This window comes from Melopsittacus undulatus, chromosome 8, assembly GCF_012275295.1.
Source record: "Melopsittacus undulatus isolate bMelUnd1 chromosome 8, bMelUnd1.mat.Z, whole genome shotgun sequence".
In the NCBI taxonomy this organism is placed as follows: domain Eukaryota; kingdom Metazoa; phylum Chordata; class Aves; order Psittaciformes; family Psittaculidae; genus Melopsittacus; species Melopsittacus undulatus.
Window position 1 is genome coordinate 96,673 of NC_047534.1, and position 15,141 is coordinate 111,813.

The window sequence follows — 15,141 nt, forward strand, 5'->3', positions numbered from 1 at the left end:
TATAGCATAAAAAAGTTTTAATAAGCGTTACTAGTTTTAAACAGTTCACAACAAGTAAATAAGTATTCATTATAAATAAAATGTTTTGTATTAAGAACAATTTAATTCACAAAATCATTTCTGTCTTTACACTCAAAACATTAATGGCTTCCATAAATTAACATGAGTAAAACTTTTGTATGTATTTAGGGTTACATATGCATAGTGTGACAATAATATTACTACCTATATTTAATACTAGGATGCTCTGAAAATGATACAGAACAAAACCAGTATGTCTTTAATAATCTGCTGTTCAAAGAAGACTAATAATAAATCTCTAATATGCATCTTGGGACCTACCTATAATTAGCATACTTCTGTTTAAATTACAGCTCCTAACTGTAAAAACCCTGAGAAATCACAATTTTAATGTACTATTCCCAGCCTAAAATAACTGCGACAACGTAACTGCATTCACATTAAAATTTATAATCTTACAAAAATTTACACAGAAATTTGTCAAATACCAAAATGAAGCTCAAAAATCTATTTAGTTGCTTTTATGCATTTTGTGAATTCAGCAAGTTACTATACTGTAGTGTCACTGAAATGTAATTTTAATGTATCTGTTTCTAGATAGTGTATACAAGGACAAATACTTACAAGGATTGGGTTTCTCTTTTGACTTCTTCCAATTAGTTGTCAACTAGTCAGCTGTATGTATTTTGTTATCCTCCATTTTAAGTCATGTACTTATTTGTATTCACAATCATCTTGCTTTAATAAGACACAGAAATTTTGTTTTCAATTCCTCACAAAAGTAACTTTGTGAAGAACAACTGTATTATTTCTATATGACTGCAGTGTATGATGATGTATGGTTCAAACGATTACCTAAGGATTTGTCTATAAGTACAGCAAGCTGCCCAGTCTGAGAATTTCACACATAGGTATGTTTCTTTAGTATGTGTTTATTCCTTCTCCAAAAAAATGGTTTCGTAGTAATTCTTATGTTTGTCTGTAACTCAGAACCAAAGAACTTGCAGAGATCACCTGTAAAATTTTCAGTTCTGGTATTACTATAGGACACATAATTATTTCCAAGATTCATCATTGTAAGCCACAAAACATTAAAAAGCAACAGACTAACCATATTAGCTTGTTGCCTCTAAAAATGAAGCACGTTTTAACTGAGCATGAATGTGATGATGCACACTGCTAGTGCTGTTCATGTTGGGTTTTTTTGCTCGTGTCATGAGATTACGAAAATTGTCTGTTACTACCAAAAAAAAACCAGGAACCAAAACCAGCCCTACAACATAGGCAAATACACTAAAATACACAAGAAGAACTATAAACTTGCACAAGACAGCACAAAGTCAGTCTTCTGTATCATGGGTAACAAATGTCATTTAGCTGCATATGGGCAGCACAATGTGGCCTAAGGTGGTTTCTTCTAAAACACCAAAGCAAAAATTTCCACTAAGACATTTCTAAACACTTTCATGAGCACAGTGGCTGCAGAATGCTGTTCCACACTAGAGAAATGTAGTAAGAAACCAATGTCCAAAAAAACTGCTTTTTTAAAAAAATGTGTAACATAATTTCAAACTATAATTGCATATTATTCTTTTACTTTATTATTCTTAAAAAAAAACAAATAAAAAAACCCCTCCAAACAACAGAACTTAACATAACTAAGTTTGCTTTAGTCCAAAATGCTGTTAAAGTTCAAAACCCAGTCTTTGTTCATAGACTGCACAGATGCAAAAAAAAACCAACCCAAAACAAACCCAAACCATGAGTATCTACAGCCAAACTTATGTTCCAAGTTCCTTTTTTTAGAAGTCCAAAGCTGGATATATCTTTAAAACATCACTATTTTACTTTAGGACAGAAAAATGTTCTTGAAAATGCAAATAATGTCCAACTTTATATTTTTCTCAGTCAAACATTTTAGAGAAACTGTTAAAAGCAACAAAACCCCATTATTAAATCCAACTTTGTCCTTTGAAATGATCTTCAAATCTGAAATTCTGAAACAGAAGCAACTAGAAATATATTTTGTATTTACTCGTCCCTTCTGAAAAGGTCTCCAATGTTCCTGCAGATTGACATTTTTTAGGAAAGCAGTGACAAGTCTGTGCATTTAGTTCTCACAGAAAACGTATAATGATTTTTTGTTAACTCAGTCCTTTGTACAAAGAATGTTAAAACCCAAAGGATACAGTGATTTCAGTAATACTGGCTTGGGCCCTTTATTTAATGCTGACACAGTTCCAAAAGCTCTGTTTTGTCAATAATAGTTTCAGTATGCATCTTCTTATTCTAACATGACTGAACTTTAAACATATTAACTCTTTGCTGCATGTATGAACTCACTTTTTGTACTGAATACAGTCATCTGGAGATACAAATCATGCAACACAGTAGGAGGTCATTTCAGTCTAAGCTGTACCAGTGCCACACCTGAATTTAACAGGGAAAAAAAAAGAGTCATGCAGGCAACTATTCCAGGTAAGAAAAGTAAAAATATACATGTAGTAATCAATTATCTTCTCTTCCTGAACTGCGTGCTCCCAAATACCAGGATGAAGTAAGGATATTACCACCTTCTAAAAGAATCACTGTGTCAAAGTGCCACTGCCTGACTACATACTTAAGTAATTTTGTAGTTCCTTTCAAACATGCATTATTTCATTTCTGATAAAAAGTGTGTTTTAAAATACTTACTAAAAGCAAGAGATTTAGTCTAGTTATTGTCAAATTGATTAATACAAAATTAAGCAATAGAAATTATTTGAAAAATTCTTTTTTTATGTCTTCTGACATTTCATAGGATATTGAGCATAGGCACTTGGCAATATTATATGTATCATATTTTCACCTGATGTGTACCACACAAGTTAGGAGATATAAAAAAAACCTTTAGGACTACAAAACTCCAAACTGAGGGAAATATACAAATGCACGGTTGTTCACTAAAACTGATCTGGTTTTGTCTCTGCTGGTACATTTACAAATACTACAGTACACAGTTAACTTATAAATTGCAAAAAAACTACGTAAATTGTCATTCCTATTTAATCATATTGTGATTTAACAGTAAAACCACATGAAATATTTATTCTCACAGTACACATATAACACATCATATTACTGCATATTAAAAAATAAACCTAAGACCTGGAAAGCAGCTTGAGGCAATTTACAACATATCTTCTAACAAAACACAATAATTAAAATGTGCTTTTACATTAATTAGAGTTTTTGAAACATCCATGTAAACATAGTGGTAGACCAATTCCAAATACTGGCTCTGGCGTTCCACACACAACAGACATGACAAAGGGACCATTTGCACTGTTGTGTGTGCAGTTATCATATCTATGTATCCATCTTCTGTTAATGAAAAAAAAACAGGTATAAACACTTCATTCAGGCATTACAGTAAAATTTATACAAAGTGATTACAGTGCAAATGAACCTAAGTAGCTTGTGCACTAGGAATGTAAGTGGGAGTCAGAAAAGGCTGCAATGCAATTGAGGGGGAACGAAAAAAACTCAAGACTATAGGTTATATATAACCTCATCAAATGACTGAAGTTGACATGTAAAGGTGAGCAGACCTTATTCTGTATTTTAAAGCAATTAAGTTTCTTACATCAAAATAGAAATCAGTCTAGCACTACTAAATTGATTAATTATGAGTGATATAATTCTTATACAAAATACAAACCCACAAAATTACTTAATTCATAAACACGATAGGAGTACTATGCATGTATGCTACCACAGATTTCTTTTTTTCTGGCAGCAGGGACATTCCTCTTGTGCAGCTGCACAGTGATCACAAAGTACATAATGTTGACGTGGATTCAGGATAATGCTACAATCACCCTCCTGACATATGATACACTTCTTTGATTGAAGCTGAAAAATCACCTGTAAAGAGATTATTGCACTCAGTGAAAACAATTCCAAAGTAGACAGTTGCATTCTACCAGCTTTACACATAGTACTCCTGAATAAACTTCTAATTAACAACACAGTGTTTTTGTGTGACAGCTGAATTGAGTATCATAATATATGCCAAGCCCATGCAACCTTTAAAGTAGTAGCTGGGGGAGTATAAGTGCTTTTAGAAAGGAAAACAGCTAGGCTTAAACCTCTTCACTGAAATTTTCCTGCATAACTGGGGCAAGTGATGTAAATAGGTAAGAAAAAAACCCAAAAAACCCCTCCAAAACCAAATAACCAAAAAAAAAAGATTAATATACTACCTCATTTTGCTATTTCAAACTACTGTCACTTCTTTTTTATGCCACGCATTAGGACAAAATGGAAGTGTCCCAGATGTGTGACACTTCAATAACGCTACAGGCTTCAATAAAGATACAGACTTTGGGGAGGTCGTTACAATTGCAAATGAATGTCTCCATGTGGTAAGTCATATCGGCCCTATTAAGGCACAAGAAAAAAATAAAACCGCCTAAAAGCCATGTTATTTTTTGAAGAGCAAGACCAGAATGCTATGTGTGGCACTGCCTAAGACAGCAACTTTCTCCTGGAAGACCTGGGTGAGAAAAGGCCACAATAATACAGAAAATCTGAGAAGCTAGCAAAGGTAGCAATGGTTCTAATGACTTCCCTTCCAGCACGTAATGAATTTTTTGGTAAGTGATCCCAAGACTCTCTTGCTCCTCTTTAAAACCTCCCTTAAGTGAAAATCAATAGCAGTCCCTAATCCAATACAGAATTCTATAAATGTACTTGATAACAGGAGCCTGGTAACTAGCAAGTTTTACCCTTGTCCACCTTCTTCACTGAAAAAGATTTAATTTATGTTTTAAACTCTTCTAAAGTCAGCCTGGATTTTATTTTATTTTTTTTTAACTGGACAGAAGGTACACTAAGACAAAGAAGACTCAAACAAGTACTAAAGTATGGCAGACTGTCCCAGTAGTAAAAGGAAACCTTCTTTTGGTCTGGACAATCCTGTCATAGTCAAAATAAAACAATAAGAATTGGAGTCAGATGTGGTACTGCTGGGCTTGAGTCTGCAGGAAAGAAAGCAATGGGAAACCAAGTTGTGCCCAGCAAGGTTTGAAGTATGGTGCTTGGAACAGTACAAGGTCATTATTAGCTTCACTGATGTGCTCAGAGGGGTGGCACCTGATATTCCCAGCTTTGAGAGCCCTGAGAAATGCCCTCAATCTGGCAGTGAAAGAGCATCTTAAATTTTGGCAGAAGCTGAGTCTGGATTTGAGAGAAGGTGAAATACAGCAATATCCTGCTAAGGTGATTAAGGGACTGAAGAATCTGACATATGAGGAGAGGCTGGAAGAGTTGGGATTACATAGCCTTTTCAAAGAGATGGCATCTTACTGGTCTGTATAAATACCTGGTGGGAAAGAGTAAAATAGATATGGACAGACTCTTTTCAGTAGTACCCAATGAAAGAAGAGCCTATGGGTACAAGTTAAAATCCCACACAGACATAAGAAAAAACATTCCTTAGAGGATGGCCAAACACTGGAAAAGATCGCCCTCTGAGGCAGTGGGCTCTCCATCCTTGGAGACACTCAGAACACCACCAGGCAAGGCCCTGAGCAACCTGCTCAAGTAGAGCCTGGTTTTAGCAGGGTGTTGGACTGGATTATCTCCAGACATCCCTTCTAATGTCAATGATTCTCCACTCCAGGTGTGTACTGGCCACTCTGACACAAAGTCCTAGCAGGGAATCTCACCACTTACCTTCTGAAGAAGTGAAAAGCATGTAACTACTTTTAATTGTTTAGGACAACTATTTTTATTTATTTAGCTAGTGCCCAAAACGTTAGAGGTAAAAGCTGGCTTTAAATGCTTCGTTTGGGTTTTATTTAATCAGCCAAGAATTCTTGTGAATCACTTGCAATTTGTTCTGATAGCTGAACAAATTCTTAGAAGAATCCATTAGGTTGAGAAATCTACTGCATCTTCTATTATAGGATTAATCCAGGATGAAAATAAAGACTTATTAAGACTTAGAGCAATATTGCTCTTTGAAATGAAACCTGGCATAAAAATTTCATTGAAGGTTATTGAGCTGCCAGTTTCAGTTAGTCAAAAATAGTTATGCAGATGAATAAACTCACCTCATCTATTGTTTCTAAATCTGAGTGCAGTCGATTTTGTAAGGAACGAAGCTTTGGCAAGGATATCTTATCTATATCACCATAGTTTTTCATATAAGGCAGTGTAGTACACAGACAAGCAGCTAATTGCACCTTCAGCTTTTTTATTTTGCTTTCCACCTCCTCCTTCTTTTGAAGAGCAAGCTGTTTGTCCGCATCTGCAATGTTAGCACGTTCTTTCGCTTCTTGAGCCTCTTTCTGCCATGCATCGCATGCCTTGGAGAAGAAGATTTCCAGAATATAATTTTTTTTAAATTAACAAAAAAGTCAAAAGGCAAAAAAACCCCATACCAATGCATTTATTGTCCATTTCCCACTTCTCCCTATTTATCCTACCTTCTAAATAACAACTCTTTTTGTTTTGTAATTTGTAATGTGAGTTTTAGGTATGTCACTGTTACTTGTCCGTAAATAGAAGCCTTTTGGGAGCTCTATAAACAAAACATATTTTAGATGTTAAATTTGTAATTTAATGTCAAGAGACATAAAAAACCCTATCAAAATTTAGTTTAGCTACTCCTCGTCATAGAGAGAACAACAGGAGGGGAAGGACTAAAGAAAATACATGACTGGCAGCTATCAGCAACCTCAGTTTCACTGCTGAGGTGGCTACATATTGTCCAGGCACACTATGCACCCATGGCTGCTGACAAGCCTCTACTTTTTTGCATGCTTACCATGTAAAAGAGTTATGGGAGGGAATACATATCTTTTCTTACTGAAACATCAAGATATGTTGCTGTTCAGCACTACCCTGAATATGTGTAAGTGTCCCTGTCTAGACAGGCAGATTAACCTTGGGAAAATAAACTGCCCTTTAAACAGCTGTTTCCTTTATGTTGCTACCATTTCAGGGATGGAAATACATTCCTTTGACAGAATGCAATAAAACTGTGTCCAAGGATAAAGAAGATATGTAAAAATGAAAAAGAGTAGAAACTGCTTGCTTGTTAAAATATACAGGTTTATTATTTAATATTACCATAAATTCGCATACCTGTTTTACCTGTTGCCAAGATTCTTCCCATTGTTTCAGTTTTCTCTTGGCATCATCAAGTTCCCGTCTAACTTGAGTTAGTTCATTCCCAGTTGTGTTTGAACTTATTGAGGGGGTAGTGCCACTGTTTAGTACTGGGGATGGACAAGGAGAGAAATTGCCAGTTACGAAGTCCCAAGTGCTCCCTGTAACACCATTTAAACCTGTAAAGCAAAGGCAGAAAAAAAACATTATTCTGCACACACTGCTACAAAATGTTTCGCATCTGAATAAAACAGATGTGCCACATATACACAATTTATACTTTCATCCAAAAGACTCATTATTTCACTACCTTCAGAAATGTGACAGTCAGGAAAATGTTTTTGGTATTTTCAGCAATTCAGGAGACTTACCACTTTTTTTTTTCTTGCCACTTTTAATAAAAGTACAGTCCACAAAAGGAGAAGGAAGAGTGAGAATTCATTTACATACAAAATGGTTTGTTCCTAGCAGCTCATACGTAATTTTAGTTCTTCCTCTTTCTCTGTTTTGCATTTTCCTTTGCAAAATGCTGCAGCTAAAATGCATTCTTGCTGCCTGTATGCAATCTCTACATTTTACTCCTTTCAAACACCTCTAAATATATCTCCTCTTCCAAGAAATTTTTCCCTTCACTAGGAACAGAAGTTCACTCCTTGAACTTTCTCCCACATATCACATATATGCCATTATCAGTAGTGTGATCAATTACAACTACAGGGCTTTGTTGTCCAGATGAAGTAATGAAAAACAATGCAAAGCTTTGAACTGAACATTTCTTACCTGCTATTAAGTTCCCTCTTATAATACACAAAGTGCAGCCTTCAACTTACCTAAAGAATTGTGAGAAGAGGCTGAGGTGCCTAACATGCTATGTTCTGTCTTCAAAGGCAACTGGTGGAAAGGAGTCGTAGCAGATGAAACAAAAGACTGAGACAGTGATTGTGAAAGAGAACTGAGTGGAGAAGTTGAAAGGGATGATGACGAATATAAAGATGAGGAATGAACAAGAGAACCTGGAATACTGACAGGTGCTGAACTTCCCAGTAATCTTTGACCTATGTACGCATAGGGAAAGAAAAAAAAAAACCAAACCATTTGTTCCAAAGCAGTACACAGCTTTCTGTAAGCAATTTTCTGAAAGACATATCAAATGTAAGTTAAATTACATATTCAAACATCTTCCATTAAAAAACACCAACCTTTATTTATCTCCTATTGCAAAAATATTTTTTTAAATTGAACAGTTGAAATTGAACATTTTCAGGCAACAGTTTTCCTAGTGCCTGCAAAACAGAACTTGTAGCTTTATACAGCAGTGGCCTCATCGGCAGCTACAAAGAAAAGCTTTTCAGATCAAATTATTCAGCTTACTCCTTTTTATAGCCAACAACTAATGCAAGTGGAAAAACTGTCTGAAACTTAAATAATTAAGAAAAATATGTATTTTGGTTAAGCAAGTGAGACTTCATACCCTGAAAATCATACAAAGAGTAATTATCAGTCAGTTCAATTTCTTTTGTCTGCATACTTTCGCTTTTGTTCAATAGATTTACCTGTCAAATGTACTCAACTCTATAAAAATGAGTTTGAAACAAAGTGAAAATTGATAATAATTTAGTCAAACAAATGTATTGTTCATAATTTCCCAAAATAATTATGTCATGGTTTATATTCAGCCAGCAACTAAGTACCAAGCAGCTGCTCACTCACCCACCCCAACCCCTCCCTGGGCAGGATGCAAAGGAGAATCAAAAGAATGTAAAACCAGCAGGTTGAGATAATAGTTTAGCAACTAAAATAAAGTATACTACAACTACTACTACTACTAAGGGAAATAACAAGGAGAGAGACATAAAATTAAAGGCAAAAGAAAGAAAACAATGAACACAAGTGATACACAATACAATTGCTCAGCACCTGCTGAGGGATACCCAGCCTGACCTGAGCAGTGATTGGTCCCTTCTGGGTAACTCCCCCCAGTTCATATATTGGGCATGATGTGCAGCAGTATGGAATACCCCTTTGGTTACTTTGGGTCAGGTGTCCTGTTTCTGCTCCCTCCCAGCTTCTTGTGCCCTTCTCACTGCAGAGAGCGAGTGACTGAAAAGTCCTTGAACAGGGTAAGTGCTACTGAGCAACAGGTAAAACATCAGTGTTATCAGCATTGTTTTCAGACTAAAGCCAAAACACAGCACTGCACCAGATACTAGGAAGGGAATTAACTCTATCCCAGCTGAAACCAGAACAAATGATAATAACAAATGGGTATTAAAAAAGGAAATTACTTATGTAATTACTTACATAAAAATGCACAGATGCAATGTGTTTCCTGGTGAGGAAACAGTTCAATATTTACTCTGAAGGTTTTATTTATCAATATGTTTGAGTAGCAACTAAAAATTAAATTACCTTTTCTCTAAAAAAAAACCCCAAACCTAAAAGTCAAATGCTTATGCTTAAAGCAAGGATCATGATTCTAGTTTTCTGGTTTTGCTTATAACAGGTGAATTCATATCATCAGGGGCATCATTCCTTTCAGAAGTATTTCAAAACAAAAAGATAGGGATGCTCATCACAGGCTGCACTGTCACAATATCTTAAAAATATATATATATATCTTGAACTACTCAGTAAATGTTACCAAGGTCAGCCTCATGACTAAATATATGATGAAGATACAGAACACACGTATAACCACACATGTATGTACTACACCAATAAAAGTATACAATTTTTCACAACAGGAGCAAGAAAGCAACAAAATAAAGGGAGTTTGTTAAAAAAAAAATCCAAGTAAGAATTCTTTTAAAAATTAATTAAGAGCCAAAATAAAGCACCCGAACAACATGGAATGGTAACAGAAGAACCACCTCTTTTCTGGTTCTTAAAGTAATATTCAAATCCAGCTGAATTTTGGCGAATGCAATCTGCCTGCATGTCTTGAGTTCACAGGGCAAGGTTGGGGGGGAGACACTGCTGCAAGGATGGCTTGGAGAAGCACACCCAGCTCCAGATGGCTCCAGCAAATCTGCTGCAGGACACAGTGCACCCTTCAGCCACAGTGGTACCACCTCTGGGAGAATGTATGTGAGAAAAGGAAAAAAAAATGCTACACAGGCAGAGGATAAAGCCTTGGGTGATATGGTTTAGTGTGAGGTGTCCCTGCCCATGGCAGGGGGGTTGGAGCTGGATGACCTTAAGGTTCTTTCCAACCCTAACGATTCTATGATTCTATGAACAAAAGGTGTGAGAAACAGTCTTGTGAACATCAAGGTCAGGAAAAAACAAAGGGAAGGAGGTGCCCCAGGGCCAGAGCATACATTTGCCTGGAGAAGAGATGTCCCTGCAGCCCACGGAAGGTTTGGAAGAGACCACAGTAAGAGCAGGTATTTCCTGCACCCCGTGGAAGAGACTACAGTAAAAGCAGGAATTTCTCTGCAGCCTGTGGAGAGGACCAGGTTGGAGAAGGTGGATATTGCCTGAAAGAACTGCAGCCCTTGGAGAGCCCATGCCGGCACAGGCTCTTCTGACAGGAACTGTGACCCATGGGGAGGACCCACACTGGAGCAGGGGCAAGTGTGAGGAGGAAAAAGTAGCAGAGAGGAGCTATTATGAACTAACCACTGCCCCCATTCCCCATCCTCCTGTGCTACTTGGCACAGGAAGGAAGGGGTAGAAGATTTGGGAATGAAGTTGAACCTGGGGAAAATGGCCTGGCAGGGAGTTGGTTTAGTTTTTCTCTTTGCTTCTCACCATCCAACTATTTTAATTGGCAATAAATGAGTTTTCCCCAAATCAAGTCTATTTGTCCATGACAGCATCTGAGTGATCTTCCTGTCTTTATCTTGACCCATAAGTTTTTTCATCTTATTTTTTTCCCCATGTCCTGCAGAGGAGGAGACTAAGAGAACAGCTGGATGAGCGTCTGGCTACCCACCAAGGTCAACCTATTACACTGAATGAACTGTATCTTCCAGATACAAGTAAAGTTATTTCCTTGCTGTTCCATACTTCATGATACTTCCAATGACACATAATCATTTCTGCAGCATAGAACAAGGCAGTAAACAAAATACCAGTCAAACAAACTATAGCAGCAGAAGAATTTTTTAACCCGTCATGACTAGCAGAGAAATACGTTTGAAATTGCACACATTATCAGTTTCTTTCAAGGTCTGTATGAATGGGAGTATCAGGAACAACAATGGAAAACATTTACAGATAACATATGAACTGTTCTCCTGAAGGAACAACCTGTTACCATCATCACTAGATAGAAAATTGTAAGTCAATCAACCAAAATAAATGCAAAGCCCTAAAAAAAAATATTCCCACTAATATTATTGACAAGAATCTGCATAAAACTAGATTACTACCTATTGAGACTGTAATATTTTGGGTCATTCTGTATGGATTCCCTAATAACCTGAAATATACAGGTACCACAGATATAGTCCCTAGTAGAAAAGAACCACCTTGGGAAGAAACACAGTCAAGGTAGGAGAGGCACCACAGCTTGCAGCACTGCTGTCAAGATCCCAGAAATTAGTATTTAGTGTGAGAAACTTCTTAATCCATTTTATCCAGCACTTGTTTCCTCTTGCTCTTGCTATCAATAGTGAAGCCACTGCTACAATCTGTTTACATCTAACTTGATGCCAAAACATCAACACCACCAAATGTCAATTGTAAGCTGCCTCCCCAAATGCTCTGCTCAGATCTGAAGAGAGACATGTCACCAGTCACTTTATGTGAGGCATCTTCTGCCAACCTTCAAATTAGCAAGGTGATGAAGTAAAAAAGTTCATTCCAAACCAAGTAGCCTTCCTTAATTCTGTTTGCTCTGAAGCTTCATGTATCCATACTCTACTGGGGTGATAAAATTAGTGATATTGCCTCAAACTGTCTCCTTTCACTGCAAAGGAAGCACTTGGAGGAGGAAAAGTTTGAAACAGAATCTCTCCGGACATGTGTATTATTTCTGAAAAGAAGCAACTTCCAGTTGCTTATATTTTATGCTTTTCTGAGGGAGTGAGGGCACTTGATAGTCACTTGGGTCAAAATTATTTCCAAGCCTTACAAGAGACTTGAATCTGTAATACTTGGGTAGTGTCCTATCCACTGCAGTCCCAGTGACAGCATACATATTTCAACATCAAATACATCTGTGTATTTTTAAAGGCTGTGGACTAAAGATATAATAATTGTCTTAAAGGAAGATGAACTGCATAACATACAGAGACACTAAGTGCAAGCTTTTCTATTTGGAGCAAGGGACAGCAACAATGAACTAGGGTGTAGCTATAGCTGGTTTACCCTTTGAGTCACAGTTCAAGAAGAATATGGGAGGAACATGTCTGCCATCCAAGAATACAGTTCTGTTTGTGTAAGTGGAAGCCCAACACATAGGCACAACCAACTTAATCATTGCAGAACTCCTTCAAAGAAATGCTAGCAAAACAGGTATTCAGAAAATAAAGTATTATAAAAACATGTCTGTTCTCTTGCTGTATCTCTCAAAGGGTTATAGTTCCTCAGCTTTCACTTACTATTTTTCTATTTTTTTATCTCAATTATTTTCTCTTTTCTACTTACACAAAGAAAAGGTGTCATTTGAATTTCTTGATGTTAAACAGCCAGAAGGAAACTAAGGAGTTTTCTTCAAAGTCTTTGCTGTCTGTAACTATTTTGATGAGTAAAAGTTTAGGAAGCCAGAAAAGAAAGGTATTTTAAATTAGCATAATTTTAAAAATTGGACTTCTTACTTGCGAATCCAAGGCCACTGCCTTCTTGATCTTCTAAGTCTCTATCTACAGATGCAACGTTCACATCATTAAAATGCAAATCTAAAGCAGAACCTGTTAAACAAAACATTGTATCAATACATTATCCTTGAATTACCCATAAATCACAATGGCTGAAATGAGTAAAGTTTGACTATTTTTGTTAGTGCTTCCTTCATGGAACACTTTTGCATCCAGGTCATGGTCTTAAGCACACTACAGACACACAGTGAAGAATATCTGTGTTTACTAAAAGGGAAAACTCTCATATATAAGCTATTACAGCTCTTTAAGTTGGTGAGATGCATAAAGAATAATGGAAAGATGGCTGTTTATCTGGATTTTTAAGACATCTGTATCACCTGGTGTGTTCACATGTACATCAACAGAAAAAGAGGAAAAACAAAATTAGGATACCTATGTAAACATATTTTTTATTATTTTTATTATTACTGAATAAAAGCAGATATGAAACCTGCAGAAAGACTGCAAATGTCCCTTACAGCAATAAGCCCTTGGGGTAACAGAGTTACATATCAGGGCATACAGATAAAAGGAATGTCACAATATTAAAATGAAAATGTGCAATACTTTAAAATAAATTAACTGAAATTATATCAGTATTCCTTTTAGACTGAACAGTTAGACTGCCTTTCATAATGACTTATGTCAGTCTAAAACTTCTCTGGCCAATAACAAAGTTCTAAACAGTATACTTCTTATTAGATACACTGCTTATAAAGCGTTAGAAGACGAGGTTTTTTCCCCTTCTTCCACTTAACTTTTTTTTCTGTGTAGAAAGGGGTGTAATTAAGGAATTTATTCCTCTGTTCCTATACTTTATCTAATGTTGAACAACTCCACAATCAGGAAGTCTGCAGAAGTACTGATTTTGCAGGCAGGAAAGTGAATATCCCAGTCATTGTGGTCAGTGATAGCGATCACCTTTATGAAGGATTTTTTGATTTTATGTTGAAAATCATTATTACAAACTGACATAAAGCCTAAATGAAAAGGAACCAACAGAAATTAAAGACACACTGGCTTATAGCCTAGTCCTAAACAATATGCACTGTAAATGGCAGAAAATCCTTGGCAGAAGTACTATATAGTTGTAAAAGTGCTAAAAGTTAGAAATTGAGAGTACCATTTGGATCATTAATACATATACAGCGCAGCGTTACTACATATAGGCATTTTCTGATGTTGACTAAGCTATCTAAGGGACTCCACAGACTTGGAGCTCCAGATGATACATAAAGGGAATTAGTGACCTAGAAGTAGGATCCACAGAACAGCGCTCAGCAGAAAGCTGCCTAAGCTGTCCAGAACAAAATACGAGCCAAGAAATGAAGTTCACATACTACATAATGATACTCATGACAAAGATCCCTGAGAGTTAATATAGCTCTTTGTGAAGAGTTACTAATCTAGGTCTCAAAAGCACCACAACTTTGTCAGTATGGAGCTGTGCCCTAACAATAATCATAGAATCCTAGAATAGTTAGGGTTGGAAAGGACCTTAAGATCATCCAGTTCCAACTCCCCTGCTATGGGCAGGGACGCCTCACACTAAACCATATCACCCAAGGCTTCATCCAACCTGGTCTTGAACACTGCCAGGGATGGAGCATTCACAACCTCCCTGGGCAACCCATTCCAGTGCCTCACCACCCTTACAGTAAAGAATTTCTTCCTCATATCCAGTCTAAACCTCCCCTGTTTAAGTTTCAACCCGTTACCCCTTGTCCTGTCACTACAGTCCCTAATGAAGAGTCCCTCCCCAGCATCCCTATAGGACCCCTTGAGATACTGGAAGGCTGCTATGAGGTCTCCACGCAGCCTTCTCTTCTCCAGGCTGAACAGCCCCAACTTTCTCAGCCTGTCTCCATATGGGAGGTGCTCCAGCCCCTGATCATCCTCGTGGCCTCCTCTGGACTTGTTCCAACAGTCCCATGTCCTTTTTATGCTGACGACACCAGAACTGCACACACTCCGACCCAGGTGTAGGACCTTGCACTTGTCATGGTTAAGCTTCATGAGGTTGGCATCAGCCACCTCACAAGTGTGTCAAGGTCCCTCTGAATGACATTCCTTCCCTCCAGCGGATCAACGGAACCACACAGCTTGGTGTCATCGGCAAACTTGCTGAGGGCACACTCAATCCCACTGTCCGTGT

At 37.1% G+C, this 15,141-nt stretch overlaps 2 protein-coding genes across 5 annotated transcripts in view; both read right to left on the reverse strand.

Moving 5' to 3' along the window:
• Positions 1-9,008, reverse strand: UNKL (unk like zinc finger). The gene is made up of 4 exons (XM_034065317.1): positions 8,010-9,008; positions 7,156-7,358; positions 6,120-6,374; positions 1-3,927 (listed from the first exon to the last, which is right to left on the reverse strand). The coding sequence occupies exons 1-4, from the start codon at positions 8,272-8,274 to the stop codon at positions 3,772-3,774; spliced, it is 879 nt and encodes a 292-aa protein (XP_033921208.1). The 5' UTR covers positions 8,275-9,008; the 3' UTR covers positions 1-3,771.
• Positions 8,182-15,141, reverse strand: part of LOC117435855 (putative E3 ubiquitin-protein ligase UNKL) — a 20,694-nt gene continuing 13,734 nt past the window's right edge. For 2 of the 4 annotated variants that reach the window (XM_034065318.1, XM_034065321.1), the window contains exons 5-6: positions 12,945-13,037; positions 8,182-8,234 (exon numbers count right to left, since the gene is read on the reverse strand). In XM_034065318.1, coding sequence (XP_033921209.1) covers positions 13,026-13,037 — 12 coding nt within the window. In that variant the 3' untranslated portion in view covers positions 8,182-8,234; positions 12,945-13,025. Of the gene's footprint in view, positions 8,235-9,236; positions 9,263-12,777; positions 12,863-12,944; positions 13,038-15,141 lie in introns of those variants that run through there. The other 2 variants (XM_034065320.1, XM_034065319.1) reach the window with 2 other exon arrangements.

What these genes read in the sequence shown, in the direction of transcription:
- UNKL (XM_034065317.1), bottom strand. Translation starts at nt 8,274, where the DNA reads ATGGTTTGGTTTTTTTTTTTCTTTCCCTATGCGTACATAGGTCAAAGA. An exon ending in CTCTTCTCACAATTCTTTAG is followed by an intron (nt 7,359 to 8,009) that starts GTAAGTTGAAGG and finishes TTTGCTTTACAG; the next exon opens with GTTTAAATGGTGTTACAGGG. An exon ending in ATTTAGAAACAATAGATGAG is followed by an intron (nt 3,928 to 6,119) that starts GTGAGTTTATTC and finishes ATCTCTTTACAG; the next exon opens with GTGATTTTTCAGCTTCAATC.